At 36.3% G+C, this 20006-nt stretch overlaps 2 protein-coding genes across 2 annotated transcripts in view; both read left to right on the plus strand.

The window, feature by feature from the left end:
* The window catches only part of LOC144976793 (G patch domain-containing protein 1-like), a 24621-nt gene extending 21723 nt beyond the window's left edge, over window positions 1-2898 (plus strand). Inside the window, exons 18-21 of the mRNA XM_078921243.1 lie at window positions 287-364; window positions 934-1022; window positions 1404-1570; window positions 2773-2898. Of these exons, the coding sequence (XP_078777369.1) occupies window positions 287-364; window positions 934-1022; window positions 1404-1570; window positions 2773-2812 (374 nt within the window). The 3' untranslated portion in view covers window positions 2813-2898. The remainder of the gene's footprint in view (window positions 1-286; window positions 365-933; window positions 1023-1403; window positions 1571-2772) is intronic.
* Window positions 2899-6917: 4019 nt separating this feature from the next.
* On the plus strand, window positions 6918-19259 carry LOC144976794 (uncharacterized). Its single transcript, XM_078921244.1, has 3 exons — window positions 6918-7042; window positions 17072-17138; window positions 18204-19259. The coding sequence occupies exons 1-3, from the start codon at window positions 6983-6985 to the stop codon at window positions 18296-18298; spliced, it is 222 nt and encodes a 73-aa protein (XP_078777370.1). The 5' UTR covers window positions 6918-6982; the 3' UTR covers window positions 18299-19259.
* The last annotated feature ends 747 nt before the right edge of the window (window positions 19260-20006 follow it).

Here is a 20006-nt window from a genome sequence, read left to right on the forward strand (position 1 = left end):
AAAATTAATAAATTACTAAATAATTTTCTTCTTTCAAAGAATTTGATTTGCTTTTATAACATCCATCTTTCAAAACTGTATATTCATACAAATTTTAAGATTTTTAGGATTTGCCTTTAATATTGGCTTTTTTGAGAAAGCTTTCTCTTTTACTATAAGATTATCATCATTTTTGTTATTATTATTATTATTATTATTATTATTATTATTATTATTATTATTATTATTATTATTATTATTATTATTATTAAAATCGGTATTGTTTTGTTCCATATTACCTTTACAGATGTCTCAGATTCTGAATATGGTCCTCTCCTTCCTCCTTCTGCATCAATATCAGGAACTGTGAACACAGCCTCTGAAGGTTTGTAGCTTATGTACTTCTTATACAACAAATACAGAGCCAAGCTGTATAAAATCACACTCAAATTGTACAAACTTAAATCAAACAAGATACCAAATTTAATTAAGACAATAAAATTTTCTATTCTATACTCAGCGCCTTGCATTAAAATATTAAAATAATGTTAAAGAGCAATAAGAATCTGCCTGAAGCCTGGGGCAATTAAAATACTATTGAAAAGGTGAAAACGGAAAATGAACACTACAAACGATGGATATTATGAGTGCAAACTCTTCATAAGCAAAACAATAAACAGCTATACTTAAAACCTATAACAAAATTGAGAATAGTGGTAGTTGTATTAGTAGTTGCAGTTGCAGTAGTAGTAGTTGTAGTAGTAGTAGTTTATTTAGGTTTTCACATTTCTATGTTTATTTTTTTTTTTTTTGCTGATGAAGGGTTTGGCACAGGAAACTTCCAATGTTTGTATTTCCTTTCTATTTTGACCTTTTCGCCTCTAAAAAATTAAACAAGACTTTGTTTACAAGATTCAATACCTTTATCTTTTAAAAAAATTCTTTTTTATCCAGTGAAACCTCTATTGACTGAAAAATTAATGTTCAAGGAAAAAGAGAAAGATCGCCATAGTGAAAAACACAGAGTCAAGAAAGAGAAAAAGGTAGGTTGGAATAAAGAACTATTGTATTTGATATGATATGTCTAGATTTTTGAGTAAAATAAAGACAAATTTATATGTAGTGAGAGAGAGAGAGAGAGAGAGAGAGAGAGAGAGAGAGAGAGAGAGAGAGAGAGAGAGAGAGAGGGAGGGAGGGAGAGAGAGAGAGAGAGCGGTGAGAAGGGGGCAGGTGATAGTGAGGTTTCTTTAAGTTAATGCAAAAACACTGGCCATCAGTTGAAAGGCTTAAGAATTCAGTTATTATTTAACTCCCCTATCCTATATCTTTACATCAATTCCTGCACCTTTATTTCACTTTCATGTTTGTTGTTATCACAAGAGTTTTGAGATATTTTTGTTTTTGTTTTTTGTTTTTTAATTCAGAAAAAATCCAAACACAAAAGCAGGAAAGAGAAAAAACACAAGAAAAGTAAAAAGTCGTCTAAGACCAAGAAATCCAAAAGAGATAGTCATGCTAGTGAGGCAGACTCGGAGTCTAGGGATGAGGATAGCGATGATTCTGATGTCTCAGATACAAATTTGCTAAACAGGTTTGTATTCTTTTATATTTTATTTGGTATATTAAATGATGGATGTCGCAGTTTTTCATGCTTGCAATAAATGAGCTGTTTTTTTTAAATAGTAAGTAAAAAATTTTTTTCTGATATCAAGAACAATCAATAAAATTTATATATGCCCAAATGTAAAAATCGGATTATAATTTTGGTGACCTAAATTCCTGTGTTTTATATGCTCTGTCTTCACCATTCAGAATTTAGACTAAATTAAGTCGTTTTTTGTTTGTTTGTTCTTTGTTTTGGCAGTCAAATGATATTTTGTTTTCATTAAGGTTCCTAAGGAACCATACAAAAGAAAACAAAACATGAGTCCTCAAACACACACTACACTAACACATTCACATTCACAGACACACACACATACACACACACACACACACATACACATGTATAGACACATATACATACCCACAATCCCGTTACATAGATTTTTTTCAAAATGCTATTTTCACAAATGTATTAAATTTACATAGAATTGTTGTTGTGTTGTTTTTGGTGGTGCTGGTGGTGGTGGTGATACAGATTATGATGGTGGCTGTTAATGATTAATGATGGTATTATTGGTGTTTATGATGATGGGTGATGTTATCATGTTGATGATAAGAAAAATGATGTCGAAGTGTTGAGTGTCCAAAATATGGGAAAAGTCGAGAACTGTGGGGGCTGCCTGAAGCCTGGGATCGTAAAAATACTAATGAAAAGATGAAAATGGAAAGGCTTCGGAAGGAAACAGTACAAATCATGGACGTTTCGGGTGCAAACCCTTTGTCAGCAAAACACTACTCTTACAAGTCATTTCTCTTACAATACCCATCATTGCCATGAGCCAGGTACTCATTTCCACCTAAGTCAAGTGGGGTAATGTGTGTAAAAAAAAAAAAAAGGAAAATTTTAGGTAAATTTGATAGGGAAGCTAGATGATAATTTGAGATAAAGACACGTCTACCAGTTGTAGAAATGCAGTAAAATAATGCAAACACACAAAGGTGATTTTTGGTATCTTTCTCAAATGTTTGTGTCCGATTTTGGAAGGGATGGCTCTAAATGTTATATTTATTGCCATTTTCTTTTCGCTCAGAACGAATGAGCATGTATAAAAAAAAGGAATCCCTTGCAGTATTTTATGATGTAGGTCAGATGGTCAGAAATGAATTTTCAACACTTATACATTTCAGGTTTATTCAAGTCTCCAAATTAAAGTCTGGAAAACACTGACTCCTCACAAGACACAGAATTGTTGTTGATGTATATAAAAGATGATATAATTGTTATGAAATAAAGGCAGCTTTGAAAGGTTCAAATTGATTTTGGTTTTTGTTCCATTTTTTTTTTTTTGGGGGGGGGGGGGAAAGGTTTATGATGGAAAAGGCGTCTTTTGGTTGGATGCACCCTGTGGTCCTTCACATCTATATAAAAAAGGGCTTTTTTAAATAGATGTACCCTGGGATCTTTCTACAGTAAAAGGCATTTTTTAGATAGTGGAACTTCGTTAAACAAGTGTTTCCAGGGTATACTTATTGAGGCAGGTGTTTTTTAGAATTGCTGGACCTGGGGTAAATTTAGCGAAACCGGCATTTTAAGGGTAGTTGCACCCCGGTGTTTACCTAGCAAAACTGTTTTTTTTTTTTAGGATAGCTGGTCTCCCGGGTGTTTTTTGGATAGTTGGCCTCACCTAGGAATAGGAATGTACCTAACAAAATCAATGTTTTTCGTACAGTTGAGCCCAGGTGCTTTTAGGATAGCTGGATCGGAATAGGTGTCTTTAGAAAACTTTACCCTGGAGTAGTCAGCCCATACTAAGTGTAACAGGCATTTTTTTTGACAAGTGAACCTGAGGTATACTTAGTGAAAGAGGTCATTTATTTGAGAAAGAATGATAGGCAAATCTCCGTTTTTTCCAGCTTTTTTTTTTCTGAGTGATGTTTTGTTTTCCGTTTTTTTAGTTTAACCCAATTTTAAAAACTCTTTTGCAAAGTGCATTCTGGGGTTCTTGTCTCTGGGATGCCAGAATGCACTTGGCAAAATAGTATTTAAAATAGTTGGATGCTTGAGTGTACTTAGGGAGCGTTCACATATTACGTCATCAGCTAGGGGGGGAGGGGGGGTCTACCAAATGTTGACATGTGTTGACATGGGGGGGGGGGGGGGTCAGACCCAAGATGATGTCATCAAAACATAGGCAAATGAAGCCTATTTCAAAGTTTGTTCCTTTCAAAACAGCTAAAGATAAATTGCTATGATGAGTATTGCCCATCTCTCAAGAAACAAAATGGGAAAGGGGTATCACTTCTCAAAAGGCGAACTTGCCCTAAATGTTCATTGTATCACTCCTCGATCACAGCAATGAAAGACCATTCACTAAAATGCGGCATACATGAAGAACAGCAAATGGGAGAAAATGATGACGATGAAGATGAAATTGATGATACTATTTATAGTACATTGCCAGAGGTCTAAGGCAGAAACATTTTTGAATCAATTAATTTTATGTTTGGAAATTGAAACAGAAATTCATTCCACTAAAAGACTAATATGCTATAAAATAATTTGCCTCCTATACTATTTTAAATTACACTTTCTGAATTTTTTTAATAGCACCTGCACCAAGTAGCCTAATTTAAATAATGTTTGTTAGATTTTATCTTTGCAAATTTAAATTTTATGTCCCCATTGTATCGTAAAACATAAATTATCAAGTTTCTGAAATTAATAAAATGTCTGAATGTGTTTTATCAAACGTTGATAATCAATGTTTATGGTTTGAAAAACGAATAATAAATATTGTGAAATTAAAGTATCTTTTAGTTTTTATTAAATTAGATGACGTCATCATCTGTTGGGGGGGGGGGGGGGTCAGGTCAATGATGACAAGTGATGACTTGGGGGAGGGGGGGGTCTAAAAAGGGCAAATTTTTGATGACGTAATATGTGAACGCTCCCTTAGTAAAATAGACGTTTATGATAAGTGGATCCCAGGGTGTACTATACAAAATAAGATTTTTTTAGGTTAGGTGGAACTTGTGGTGTACCTACTTAGAGAAATAGATGTTCATTTGATAGGAGGTTTTGCTTAATGAAATAGGCACATTTATGATAGTTGGACCTCTTGTGTTTACAAAATAGGAGATAAAAGGCCAGATTCAACATAGGGTAATAAGTAGGTTTAATCTGGATTTTTTAAAATCAAAGAATAGTTTCTCACACGATTTGCCTCTTTATAGTCAGAGCCCTAGACATTTTCACGATGAGAGCAATAACAGCAATGCGACTTAGGCTTCATTGAAACCAGAGTTGTATTGCTGTTACTACCTCTATGGTTATGACCGGGAAAATTATTGTTTGAACTGGAACCTTGCCTTTGAATCAGAATGGGATCAGGTGATAGGGACAGGTCGGTTGAGGTCTTGGCACACTTTGTATTTATATACATTTACGTGATGCAGGAATTAAGTTTGGAAGAGGAGAGCTAATCTTGTCTTTTTGTAAGGTGCCAATACAAATTATTTAACTAACCAGACATTGGTGTGAATGAGTATATGGCGATAGATACATAGCTTATATTCCATTCCATTTTATATTGTTGCAGCTTCAGTTATTGAACATAATATAGTAAGAGTTGAATGTATTGACATACTTGGTAATAATATGATTGTTTGATTGCTGAAATATTCAAGATTTTAATTTTGTTTTTGAGTGCCGAAACATATTTTATAATTGTTTGAGGTCACTACGAAGACAGTTCAAGATTTTGATTGTGCTTGAAAAAAACAAACACAATTTGATGTTGAGAGAAAACTACACTAGGCAGACCTTTATGAGGACGGTCGTGATCAGTTTGGAGACCTTTTAAGTAAAAAGGTTATGTCTAACCCAATGATGACTAACAAAAAATAAAAACAAGTCCACTAGACAATCATACAGAGAGGGCATCTACCAAAAAAAATCAGGTTTGGTGAACTAGACCTAAGTAACCCTTACTTTTTTATGTTGCCCAAGATGAAAGTGAAAGCTTTCCCTTATCTCTGGATCGATATATATATATCTACCACGACGGTGATTACACTTCTTCTTACACTTCAACACTGTTAACACGCCCTTCATAGAAGTAGAATAGTAGTGGTTCCTTTCGATAAGCCTTGTTATGGCACACTATCTCTTTCCTCCTATTATCTGCAGCACCCTTGAAACGCTCTCTCTCTCTCTCTCTCTCTCTCTCTCTCTCTCTCTCTCTCTCTCTCTCTCTCTCTCTCTCTCTCTCTTTCTCCCACTCTCTCTCTCTCTCTCTCTCTCTCTCTCTCTCTCTCTCTCTCTCTCTCTCTCTCTCTCTCTCTCTCTCTCTCGTCATTATATGTGTATAATATGAAGAAGGCCAAAGGTCGAAACGTTGTTTAATTTGTGTTGCCCCTTTTTATACCACCTGTATTTTTCTCTTCATATTAACTCGATTACTATTCATCACTTTTTTTTTCTGTTTCGATGGGAGAAATGACCATGAGCGCGCGCAACAAACAAACAAACAAACACACACACACACACACACACACACACACACACACACAAGGGTGGGGGGGAAGGAGAGATAGTTGTGTAGGTCCACCGTGCCAGCTCCCTATGACCAGAGAACGTATTATATATAATACAGCTGTATTGTTCTCTGCTGAGACTATCCAGAGTGTATAGAAGGAACGAAGTTGACCTCACTCAGCTCTTTGATATTATTTATAGTCTGTTAGTGATAAGTTCTCACAAAATTATATCAACCAGACTATATACGTTAACGGTTACACGCAGTTTTGAGTGTTGTTATTAGAATTGGCTGGCGGATGTTGTGATTATTTTACCTTTACACATTGCATCAATTCCTGTGACAAGGAGCTCATTTATTATAAAGTTACGATAACTAGCCCGTTGTTGAGAAGAGGTCACGACAGAGATCAAGAATACCAGTTTGGCAGTTTATAATCCAAATTCCATATTCTTTGTGTTTTTCGAGAATCATTTTTTGTTGTTGTTGACTTCTTTTTTTGTTAAGGGATACAGGGTGACCTTTTTATACAAATAATTTGAATTTATTTTAAAGAAAAATCTCTTTAAAGTCAAGAAGTTAAATGAAAGTTTAAAAAAAAGACAATTACACGCATTTCTAATAATTTCACTCAAACAAGACAAGTCGATGTTTTAATTTAATTTAAGCAGTTTTAAGATGACCTCGGATACGATGATTCCAATCATTTATTAGAGAACATTTTTTAGGAAAAGGTGATGCTGGAAAAATTATGATAACGATTACTTGTCAGTTAGATTTCAAATAATCTATTTGACACTCTTTATAAAATTGATCTGGCAATCCAGGAATTTCATTTTTGGAGCAGACAAACATTCAAGATGGCAGACGTTGACAAAATTGGAAATGACCCCAAGAATGTTCAGGATTTAACTGCTTTTGTAAGTTCTAATTATTCATACTAAATCACAAACTTTTCAACTTCAATGATTTATTGCTAAGTTCTTATGCCAATGGAGATTTATAATGGGTTCATTGCAAATTATAGTTATAGATCGAACTCTAGGATTGCGAGTAAATCGCGACATGAAAATGAAAAGAAAAGCTTGTCCAGTCTTGTCCGAATCGAGTGGACAGTCTCATTGTTCTTGGCTGCCCGCCATGACAGGGGAATACTTATTAATTAAGATCAAAAGCAGGCAAATAATAGACAGTTTAACAAGACAGTTATAATAATTTTACTTATTGTTAAACTTAAAGTCTGTAATATATTGTAAGAAGAAAGAGGATTAGATTCATTAGAGTCATTAGAGTTAGAGTAGAGTCGTAGTGAATGAAGTTTGTCATTATAATTATCATGAGTATGGTGACTAGATTGACATTGACATGAGACTGACTGTGATTATAATGAATGGACTTGGACTGTATGTAGGCACTTGCAAGAATTTTTCAAAATAGTGATATCGGTATTAATTTAGCGTAGAAAAATAAAGGGGAGTGAAACATTTACTAAAGTGAAAAAATTATCGCTCTATCTCAACTAGTTAAAAAGTTATGACCTTTTATGTGGTGAAAAATCTCTATAGAAGCTTATAGGAAAATATGTGACCAAAACACAGCAACCCAATGGATAATCAAGTAGAGAGCCTCGCCTTTGGCCGACCAACCTCCGCTGCACGTCCAACTCGCCTTGAGCATGCATTCACGTAAAATATAAAGATTTTTTTTAAAAACCTACCTCTGTTTCAAAAACTAGCATCTTTCAACTTTCTAAGAAACATTTTGATTTTTCAGAACTTTAGTTCGTTAAAAAAATACCGGCCAATCTGACCCGTTGAGTCGAATGAAAACGAAATCTTGTTGTTTACACGGTTCAAAGGAAATGCGTACGTAATTTGTGTGTGGGCGTTTATTTGTCGCTTACTATTACCGAGGGGAGACGTGCGCCAAGCAACAGTGAGTATGTCTGATTTAGAAGGCCGGGTTCAAGAGTCAAGTTGTTTAATAAAACGAAAAACTTGTATCGCCACACACGTAATCAAGGGGGGGGTTGGGGGTGGGAGGTGTCTTGACACGAGGGAGACGTGTCGCTTTGAGTTGACGTAGGATTCAGATGCGCAGCGTGAGGGTTATAAGCGAGTTGTTTTGAATATTTGCTTACAATTCAAACGTTTCACAGACAGTTAGCATCGAATGACCAATTGTCTAATGTTTGCACTTGTCTGATGATATTGGATCTGTGGGTTCTTGCTACGAGCCCCTCACACTCTCTTGTCACAGTATGTTGTGTATTCTATGGTTAGCAGTGCCGTAGGAGTACAGGATAGGAGTACTCATAAAGCGTGTAGTGACAAGATTTTTTTCAATAATACTTCATTTAGATTATAACGCAGAAAACAAAAAAAAAAAACACACCCACCATAAGGCTATTTATAAACCTACACGGGTGGATATTCCCTCTATAAAATCAATTCTTAAATTGTAATTTGCTTTTTGGTCTGTTTATGAACGTAAGATTTTATTTTTGGTCCAATGGTTGATATTGCATTTAATGGTTAAGTGTTTGTTTTTTTCAGCTGTGTTCGAATCGGAAGTCTGCTTCGAGCTCTTCCTCAATGCAAGTATGCTGTCTTGACAAGCATGCTTGCACCACAATCTCACAAAACCCTACATCAGGTAAAAATAGTACACTGGTCCGACATCAAAACATCTTGTTCTTTGTCAAGATAACAAAAATATCCTAGACGCTGGAGTTCCCGTTTACATAATTAAATTTGTATTTGCGACCCAGAACCATCCCTTACAGCGCTTTGCACTTACTTATGACTTGATTCTTGTAAAGCTCATATTTTTTATAAGTAATAAATTGGCTATGTGAAATTGGAAGAAGAATCATACTTTTAGATACCTGTGTTTTTTGTTATCTCCATAGGAAAAACAAACATCATACATGATCTCAAACAGCAGAATTTCATTTACATGATCAAAAACACTATGCAAGGGGGAGAGAGAGGGTAGGTCTTTGGAATGGAAGATGAAAGGAACAGTGTTACTGATCAAAGCATGTTACAGCGGTGTCAGGTGGTCTTGTGCAATTTACCTTTGTGACCTATTCTAAATTTTGCGAGCGTTGCACTGAGAGCTATAGCGTGGGTTAATTCATAATCCAACTTGTAATGATAACAAAGACTAAGATCTGGGTTTGGGATGAGATATCATAATGGAAATTATGTTTATTTTTTTTATACATAACCACATACACGATCACACACACCACCACCACCACCACCGACGCGCCGTACGAAAGGACCATCAATAATATATCAACACATTTCAATGTAATAATCAATCTAAAATCAATCAGTGCTCCTAAAAGACCCTTTGATTTCTTTGTCTAATTCGTTCCATACTTTTGGAGTCCCGACAAAGAAAGCTTTTCAGCTAACTATAGTTTATATATGGAAATATTAATCAGTCGTTTATATTGGAATCGGAGTTGTCTAGCAGGTGTATTAGTTCAAAGCGCATTTCCAAGGATTTACCATGCTCAATGAACTTCACAATATTTTATTTAATTTATTCCTCCGGCACGCCATATCGACCATACATCCATTTCGTACAGAAGGTACCCATCGCTGTTTGGAGTCTTTTTGTATTAAAGCTCTTTACAATACCCGTCATTGCTTATAAGATAAGAATACATTCACACCTGAGTCAAGTGTCTTACACACGGACTTAACGTCTGGATCACAATTTTCAACAATCACTGTCACTCATCCGGCCATTGACAAGGCTTGATTTTCTGACAAGAGACACCGTACCACTGAGCGACCGAACAAATAATCACCATCTGCGCCATCGTCATCATCATCATCATTATCATCATCCTCATCACAGCCGTAACAGCCAGCAAAACCACAATCATCATCTTCGGGTCCGGTCTATCCGTGTTGGGGGTGGGGGTGGAACCTGCTAAAGTATTTCATTTTTTAAACAGAAACACCATAATCATCATCATCATCATCATCGTCATCCATTGTCGTCGGCATCGTTATCATCGTGTCCGGGCAATCCGTGTGTGTCTGGGTGTGGAACCTGCTAAATATTATTATTATCTACCTACCTAATAAAAACACACCATTCTTGTTCATTTATTTTTAAATAATGAAATGAAAGGCACGACCTTTCCCGCACACACAAGAGGCGATGACGACCAGTGACAAATTATGGGAGGTGGGGGCGGCCGACAACTTTTGGCGCGACATAAATATGAAATGTTAAGGTGACAGCGGGTGATGGTGGTGGGGGGGGGGGGGGGGGGGGGGGGGGGGGGTCTCAACCCTTCACCATCAACAACTGTTTGATGGTGTGTGTGTGTGTGTGTGTGTGTGTGTGTATGTGTGTGTGATGCGACGAACGATCATAATCAAGGCTGCCAGACAGCCAGATTTCTTCTTGCCCAAGTAGTCAAATAGACCCCAAATAGCCAAACACCACAAGCATTCTGACTCCCTTGAAAAACTCATTGGTTTTGATTAACAAAACAATCGACTACAGTTGGATAAACTTATCTTTTCATTTTTTTTAAATAAAAGATTTTTTTAAAAAATGAATAATAATAGAAAAGCGTTTCTTAGTAACCAATTTTGAACTTGGCCATCTGGCAGCCCCTATCATAACCAGCTGCAGTCAAGCCAGCCACAGACATAAGAGAGGGAGGGGTATGTGAAGTTTCCTGTGGCAAAACGAGTTGCTCGTGTTTTTTTTTCAAACGAATCACTGCTTGATGACGTCACTGACTCGAAACCCGCCCGAAACCCGCTCGATTTTAGATGACTCGATCGAAAACCCGCTCGATTTGATAGTTTCAAACTCGACCCAGCACTAGAAGCTTTCATGGACTTCCTGTGTTGTTTTTACAGTGTCACGTGACCGTTTTGAGAAATTTGTCGTCTGCTACAAATAATTAGACCGGTAGGGGGTAGATATTTTCGTTGGAGCAGAGAAAAAGTGAGTATTATTTCTTGGACTTGTAGAGAGGCCTAGGGTCCACCAGCAGTCAAGTTGATTGAATAAAAGAAAAAAAGGCCTTTTTTATCCGCCGCCACCACCACCGTGAGAGTGGAGAAGGGGGGGGGGGGTGGGGGGGGGGGGGGTGTTGCATGAAGACGAAAGGGAGACGTGTCGCTTGGTGACCTTGTGTGACGTAGAGCATCTCAAGGATGCTGGCAGCAGTTGCAGGTGTTCTTACCCCTTAACGGCGAAGCTAATTTTTTGCTTTTAGATAATAGTTTGCTTTTATCTTTATTATTGTTAACGGGGAATACAGCGTTTCCACCAAGAGAGCAGTCAGACTATCGCAACTCGGACTTCAATTGTCTATAATCGTTTTGCCGTTACTTGTCTTTTGATGATAGAAGATTTGGTGTTAGGTCAAAGATCGAATTTCGCCGCTAAAAGGTTGCATTGCTACTGGATTTGCTCCCCTCCCCCCCCCCCCCACACCTTTTTTTTTTTCTTCTTTTTTTTTCACCTTAGTATTGTTGATTGCTATTTCCTTTTTTATGATTAGCAAGTGCCGTAGGAGTCTCACAGGATGCAGGAGTACTGCAATTAACCCTTTGCCAGTGACACTGATTTTTTTTTGTTTTCAAATAATAGTCTTCATTTATATTATTTTTTAACGCAGAAAACAAAAAAAAAAACAACGTTTCCACCATAAGAGCAGTAAGAATATTGATAAAAAGCGCTTTGAGCACGTTGGGTGGATATTGCCCTCTATAAAAGCTCAAATTCTTAAATTGTAATTTGTTTTTTGTCTTTTGATGAAAACGGTAAGATTTTATTCTTGGTCCAAGTAAGATTGATATTCGCCTTTAAAAGGTTAAGTTGTTTTGTTTTTTTCAGGTTTTTTTGTTTTGTTTTTCAAATGCGGATACGCTGCTTCTTCCTTTTTTTTTCCTCAACTGGCAAGCTATCGCTGTACTTACCCGCATGGCTTGCACACACAAAAGGAAACATCAAGGTCACAAAACCTTACATCCAGGTCACAAAATCAGACAACTAGGTCACACATCAAGACATCTCTGTTTCGTTTGTTCCAAGATAACAAAACAAACCAGACGTCTTGGAGTTCGAAAGAGCTTTCCTAAAATATTTGGTATTTGCAAGACCCCCAGAAACCAATTCCTATACAGCTCTTGTGCACGGTTACTTATGACCTTGATTTCTTTCGTACCCACCCCCAAAATCCCACTTATTGTGTGTTATAGGCAGAACATAATAAATAGCTGGGCTGCCACATGCGTGACTAAATTGGCCAAAGAGAGAATCTATACTTTGGCATTAGACACCAATTACCTGATGTCTTGGTTTTTAATCCTAGCCGAGTGAGAGAGAAAAAACAAAACAATCATACATGTATCTGCAAACAGCAGAACGTTTTCATTTTACAATGAGATGGGAAGGGGAAGGGATAACACTATGACAAGAGAGAGAGAGAGAGAGAGAGAGAGAGAGAGAGAGAGAGGGGAGAGAGAGAGAGAGAGAGAGAGAGAGGAGAGAGAGAGAGAGAGAGAATGGGCGGGGGAATGGGGGGGGGGGGGGGGGGATAGTAAGGGGGAATGGGAAAAGATGAAAGAAACAATGGGTTGCCTGATGACGTAGATCAAAGGATTGTTACAGCGGTGTTCACGGTGCGTACTTCGTGAAATTTTAACCTTTTACAGTGACACTGATTTTTTTCTCCAGATGGCTTATGCAGAATAGATCGTTTCCACCAAGAGAGCAGTAGTAAGAGTATATTTCGACTCGGGCTTCAATTAAACTATAAATCGCAAAGCTTGTCTTTTAATGATAACATTAAGACTAAGATCTGGAGTTTGGGGAGTGTAAGATGGAATCTCGCCATTAATGGTTAAAATTGTTTTTATTTTTTTTTTAAATAACACACACACACACATACACACACACACACACACACACACACACACGAGCGCGCGCGGTCACGACAGCGAGGACCATCTATAGATAGTATGCAGATGACGTCACTCAGGCCTTTGTTATTGTTTTTGCCATCCGCGTTTGTGAGTTGTTCTCACTAAACTGTATTAACAAGACTATAAAAGTTCATGGTTACACAGAGTTTGTGTGTTGGTCCGTTATACTTCCGGATGGCAATGTTGTGAACTCCTTGGCCAAGCGCATTCTATCTATTGCTTGTGTTGCAACGGTAAACCAGTTTACGTGTACGTAGATCCTGAGGCTAGATGCCCCGTTACCGTGTACGTAGGCACTCCCAAAAAAAAAAAAAAAAAAGAAAGAGACACACACACACACATACACACGCGCACACACACACACACACACACACACACACACACACACACAGTCTTGCATCCGCTACGAACTAATTTTGCGCACCAATTTTTACTGCACTAATGCACCAAATTGCATACCTATCTAGGGACACTTTTTTCCGTATCTTTTTCTCAATAAACTTTTAAAAAAACCTTTGTTTTGCGCGGCAGGCGGCAGGCACTTGGCACTAGGGGGCACCAACCATTGGACAGACGAAAAAAAACACGATTTCGCGAGGAGTGAATCATGAAATATTTAGGATATAATTTCAAACACAACTTTTGAAATTCATCAAGGCTTGTCTAGTACCGAATGTTTTTTGATAGAAAACAAATGTAGCTTCAAATCTAAACTGCTTTTGACGGTAAGCGGTAAGTTTTTATTTATTTTTCTGTCCAAACGAATGATTTGTCCTGGTTATAGTTATAGAAGCTAAGTATTGGCAACACCGGCTCAGCTCTCTATAATTCAGAAACGGCTTCAGATACAACTTTGAAATTTTTACATGTGGTAATTCAACATCTCTGCAATACATTGCAAACAGATAAATAATTATTTATTGAGAGAGAAAGGTATAGTTTAGAGCTGAAACAGCTGAAATCAAGGAAAAATAGATCACGACATGCAAATGAATGACCTATTGGAATTTTGGAAAAGTCGACAATTAAAGATTTATTCACATGTAGATAGACCAAATACACCACTGAATCGGCGTCATTTAGTTATTCACTTTGAACTTTTCAAAATGAAAATAGACCTCATAAAAGCAGAGATATGGACTGATAAATGTTTGAGGTGGTGTATTTGTTTAAAATGATCGAAAATAGGTGATTTTAAAAACTTCCGCTCCCCGTTCCCCTAAATTGGACAGACGTCCGTCAAAGGATGAAAAACGTCAAAATCAACAGTGAAAAATCAATCGGAAAAAAAAGGAAGAGAATTGTAAATTATGAAATGAATGCATGGACATGAAAACGCCAATTAATTAAATAATTTAAAACAAAAATAACTTCCATAAATGGAATATATTGTAAGATATAAAGATGTAAAGTTTTGATGTGGATTGACGAAGTTATCTCTCAAACGCAGCAGACGACAGGAAGTGAATCAGTATAAGAAAATGGCAGCTTCTGTAAACAATCGAGGCCAATTACTGTTTTTTGGGGAGCTCTAACTTTTGAGTGCAAACATATTTTGCTCTGAAATTTTTAGAGAAGCTACTTTAATATGTATCTCAGAAGGACTTGTTTTTATTAAGAAGGACCATCTCTGGTTTAAAAGTTATAAGCGTTTAAACACATATACTCTCTTTACACAAAGATTTCTCAAAATCATGATATAAAAAGATAATAATATTAGCATCATTGTATGTAGAATTTTATGCCCTTTCCAATGATATATAATACATGCCATTTCATTCCACTGAGGAATAAGAATGAACATTTTAAAATCACTCCTAAATTTTTTCCCCTCAAAAACGGAAACAGAAATCCTCGGCTGTTTTCAACTCGCGAGAGCTACTTCTTGCAAGTGCCTACTGTATGTGATGTAGGGAACAATATGCCTTTTTATGTTGTGTGTTTGTGTGTTGGTGTGTAGTATCTCGATCGAGGCTGTTGTGAGTTGTTGTCATGATGTTCCGTTTGTGATTGTGACGTCATATCTTGTTGGCCACCGTATATAAGCGGCAGTCACGCTTACTCGCTCTCTTTTTTGCAATATGAATTTCTACTAAACGTTTCCTAACCGGATAACCAAAATCTAAGTATGTGTACTTAGTAAATCGCGAACTGCCCACTTCGGTGGAGATACATGCCTCGTGCATATTATTTATTTATTTTATTTTCTCATCGTGAATGAGATGTAAAAATCTATTCACGACAGTGAGTATGACTACTGGTAAGAGTCTAAATCCAAAACAAACAACAACAAAAATTGAAGTTCCCCGCTACCTGTCATGACTGGGTACTTGCATTGCAAGAGGAAGATATTCCAAATCGATTCCAAACGATACGGAAACAACTTACACACTCCCACCAAAATAAAGACCCTTGGCCCCTGCCCTTATTTATGTAGACGCAAAATGTATCTTTGATGTCAATTTGTTTGTCTCTTTGACTTCAGAGGAGAAAATGAGACTTACTTTTCTTCACTTCTAAAGGGCTTTGTTTTTATTTTTATGACCAAAATTCCATTTTCAAAATCCTAGATAGGATTTTGAGTATTTTTGTGTGAGCTAAACATTTCCGAATTAAAACATCGTTTTTAGGAAAATGTATGTATGTATGTTAGTATTAGATTGGCTTGTAAAGTAATGGCAAAAACAGATACATGTATAAGACAATAAAGATGTTAACCTTAGCATGAAGTGCAGGCTAGGCCTAAAGTAAGAAATCGGTACATATAGAGGATGTAATGTAATGACCTGATAGAGATACCAGTAGGTCAATGCCAAATGAAGTCAAGTAAAATACAAACTAGGTAGTCTGGGTATCAAACTTTTGATATTCCTCCATCTAATAATAGTCTAATGTTGAAAATTAATTTTACCTATTTTTCCCCAAGTATGTCTTGTTTTGGAACAACTTACTTGGTTGGTGTCAAACTCTTGAGCCATATTGAAACTGCTACTTTAACCCAATTAACATGCAATTGAAGACATTTAGGTATCAAGGCAGGTGGCTAAAATTCAGATTCGCAACCATCCAAGCAAATTATCACAGTGCCTTTGTTACTTTTTTCACACCCACAAGTATAAGCTGATACTCCAAAGAATGTAGTAAAAGCCTAAACTACATTTCACATTCCACATATTTTTATCTGACTAAATTTATAGCAGAAAGGCTATGTCAAATTAGTAAAATTTAGAAATTGAGAGTAATGTTTATTTTGGATGTATTATGCAGAAAATATAGGGTTGCACAAAGCAACTCCACTCTGTAGACTAACTTATCAGTGGTACATTCATAAATAAATTATTCAACGTTATTATAATCATCATTTATTTTGCACCCAACTAGACCTTGTACTGCTGAATTTTTGGACACACCAGTGGTTCCCTTTTGTTCAATAGCAGAATAATTTGATGAGGCAGCAAGCCGTTTCAACATTGATTACACATTTTCCATGTAGGTGTCAAAATACTAGAGAGCATTATTATTGTGCAATATCCACTAAACATGCTCAAAGTATTTTACTAAGGGTCCTTAGCTAACAGCAATGCTTAAAATGTGGGACGAGACATGACATCTGTATGGATTACAATTTTTTCGGACAGAGGCAATTCTCTTAACAGCCATGTACTCATTTTTCAAACGACTGCTGTTAGAGAATATGAGCCTTTTTCCAAGGACTTAACTATGTGCCACTCAAACCAAGGACCTTCCAATCTGAAGGCGAGTGCAATACCACTAGACAACTTAGCTGCACAATACTGCAATGGGGATCTGGGATGATCAGTGGGTCACTTTTTAGTCATTCATACCTGAGGGTGAACACATCACCCTTGCCTTAAGCACTTACTGCAACAAGAGGGCTATAGTAAAGCAAGCAAATGATATGTATCATGGATACTATTATAATATAATATATATAAATATTTTTCATTTCAGGTGCAGAACCTATTACAGCAAATGCAAGACAAGTTCCAAAACATGTCTGATCAGATTATTGGTCGAAATATCCTTTGTTAAAAGAAAAACAAGTAATTGTTTGTGGAATGCAAATATAAATTTGAAGGATTGTGTTGCTAGCACAATTCAACATAGTGAGAAGTCAACTTCTATTATATTCAGGGATACAGTCATAATACTTTCTGTTCATCATCAACAATTATTATGTTTTGTATCAAACATTGATGTTTTTTTGTTTTTAAGGGTTTACAGCCTTGCAACACATTGATGTCATGCCATATCAGCACAAGTAAAAAGGAAGAAAATGGGATAGTAAAAATTCTAGAATAACAATTAAAGCATCCAAGAAAAGGTAAGACAAAGGGGAATCGGTTCAAATTAGAACCATGTGGATTCCAAAAGCACACTATCAAAGTTCTTAGTTTGAGATCACCTAAATGTCTCATCCAGACACGAGCACCGGTCCCCACTAAGAGGAATACACTCAAATGTTTACAAATCATATTAGTGGCCCGTTGATCTAACCACTGAAGTATTATAGAATTGCAAAGACGCTACTTCAGAGGTTATATTACAGGCCATCAACATATAATATGTAAACAATACATAATACAGTGCTTAACAGAGATGATTTACAAGACATAAAATATCATCTCACAAAATTTTAACTATACATTTGACTGCTTCCCTCCCAGCTAGGGTATCTGGCCAGGGCCAGAACAAAACCAAGTAATCTCGTCCCAAGACAAAGAAGAAAGCAAGTTGGAAATCAGATAATATATGGGGATAGAAGACACGGTAAATGCCTCCCTGCCCACTATGGGAGGTCAGGAATCCCACCCAGACACATTGATGGATTGCTTGTGGAAACGATTTAAAACAATCCTCTGTTTTATCTTTTCTTTGGTGCTTTTCACTTAAGATCTGCTCTTTTTCCTTATTAGCCTTCCTTTTTACTGCACTGAAATTACCTAAAAATGTTGCAAGACCTGTAATCCCATAAAAACAATAAACAAAACAATAAGTGAAATTCCTAATGATGTTTACTTCATATTCTCCACTTTTCTTTCTTGTATCATCTTCCTGCCACTATATTCCTTAACCTGTCCACTCGATGACATGGGCAATAGGATTGATGACCTAGAGAAGAACATTGCCAGCCTAATGACCCAAGCCGGAGTGGACGAGGGAGGTCCTGGAGTTTAGACAACTTTCATTGTCATTACTCATTGAGATTCTCAACACCTGATTTGTCAGCAATATCCTGTAACTACATTCTCTCTTGTTTTTATTTTCATCTACTCAAGATCATTTCATTAAATATTTTGTTCATTCTTTTTATTTGAATTGTTCTAAAACTTTTTTTTTTTCGTTTTTTTTTTCACCCAACTTATATTGGATAATTTTTGGTAACATGTTTCAATTTCAAATATACCAATACCAACAAAATTTGTTTTATTATTTGACACAGTGTACATACATAAAAGCTGAGACAGAAATTGATATATCAGATACAGTTAGTGAGATTAGAAATTATAATGGATAGTTGAAATCTTGAGAGAATGTATCTGGTACCTTAATATTGTGATAAAATTCTTCAATTCCCACAAATATCTTGTTAATAAATTACTCATGACTGGAATCAAAAGAATGTAGCTATTGAGTTTTAATGCACCAAGGCTAAACCAAGACAATCCATTTACTATTCATTTATTACTACATTGGGTGGGTAATTTATTTTCAGCATAAAAAGTATCGTGTATGCTGTTACGAATGTCAGATCAGGTGGTGAAAATTAAATTAAAAACAACAATGTTGTAATTAATCAAACAGTCAAATAATATCTTGCCTATTGTGTTTCATTTTCAAAAACATTACAGCATATTAAACTCCAGTGCTAAGAATTGGAAGGTTTCTAACAGATTTATATTTTGTTGTTTTTTCATTTTATATATTTATAAATACCTCTTGAGCACGTCACTTTTTGAACTTTATTAGAAACGAATGTTGAATATAGAGCAGTATTACATGCATTCCATAAGATTTAGTTTTGTAGTCAAAATATTGTGTTCCTGACTAATGACGATGATAGTCTCATAATATCTGGTGTGGTTGTATTTAGAAGCTTTTTGATTTGATATAAATTATAAATTAATATTCAATGTAATCCTTCATTGTTTCTTGTTTTTCTTTATACATATTTACCCTAAAATCCCTATTAACATTATCTGCATGATGTGTTGAAGGGGGGGGGGGGGGGGACTAGACTGACTCTGCACTAGCATTAGGATGGACTCGAGAGGGAAAATAATGCCCCAAAACATGGCGTAGGATGGTGGAAAAGGACCATATGGTCCAGCTGGTAGAGGGCCAGGATTGTAGCCATGGACCAGATGGAATGGAGGTAAAATGTCCAGGCCTTATATGCGCCCCCTGGCGCTGAGAGAGATTTGCGGTTAAGGTATGGTAGCGGGTGCCTAAAATTTGCATTTAAGTTAAAATTATCAGAAATGTGAACTTTTTGGTTTTTTAGTATTATAGAATTTATGAAATTTTATTCTACTCAACAAAAATATTTAATCCAAGTTTCTTTCTTTTTTTTTTTGGGGGGGGGGGGGGGGGGGGGGGCGAGTATAGCTCAGTAGCTTATGCAACAAAGGGGCCGTGATCGATCCTAGGTGCATTTAAGCTTTTTTTTCTGTACCCTCTGTCCAGCCAGCAATGGTTGGGTAGCAGGTTATGTTAGATCTGGTGGAAAGTACTTTCGATAGTCTAGCATCCTATCCAAAGGATAGCAAGCAATTGCTATTGCCCTGTTTCACGCTATAGAAACTGGGATAAACTCTGGCTCCAAGTGCCTAATGACATTTTTCATATTTTTTTACCATAAATTCAATTTTAAGCATCAACATTA

This window comes from Berghia stephanieae, chromosome 7, assembly GCF_034508935.2.
Source record: "Berghia stephanieae isolate SIO BIC M18660-M18661 chromosome 7, UCSD_Bste_1.3, whole genome shotgun sequence".
Classification (NCBI taxonomy): Eukaryota; Metazoa; Mollusca; class Gastropoda; order Nudibranchia; family Aeolidiidae; genus Berghia; species Berghia stephanieae.

What these genes read in the sequence shown, in the direction of transcription:
- LOC144976794 (XM_078921244.1), top strand. Translation starts at nt 6,983, where the DNA reads ATGGCAGACGTTGACAAAATTGGAAATGACCCCAAGAATGTTCAGGAT. An exon ending in TTCAGGATTTAACTGCTTTT is followed by an intron (nt 7,043 to 17,071) that starts GTAAGTTCTAAT and finishes TTTTCATTTCAG; the next exon opens with GTGCAGAACCTATTACAGCA. An exon ending in TGATCAGATTATTGGTCGAA is followed by an intron (nt 17,139 to 18,203) that starts ATATCCTTTGTT and finishes TAACCTGTCCAC; the next exon opens with TCGATGACATGGGCAATAGG.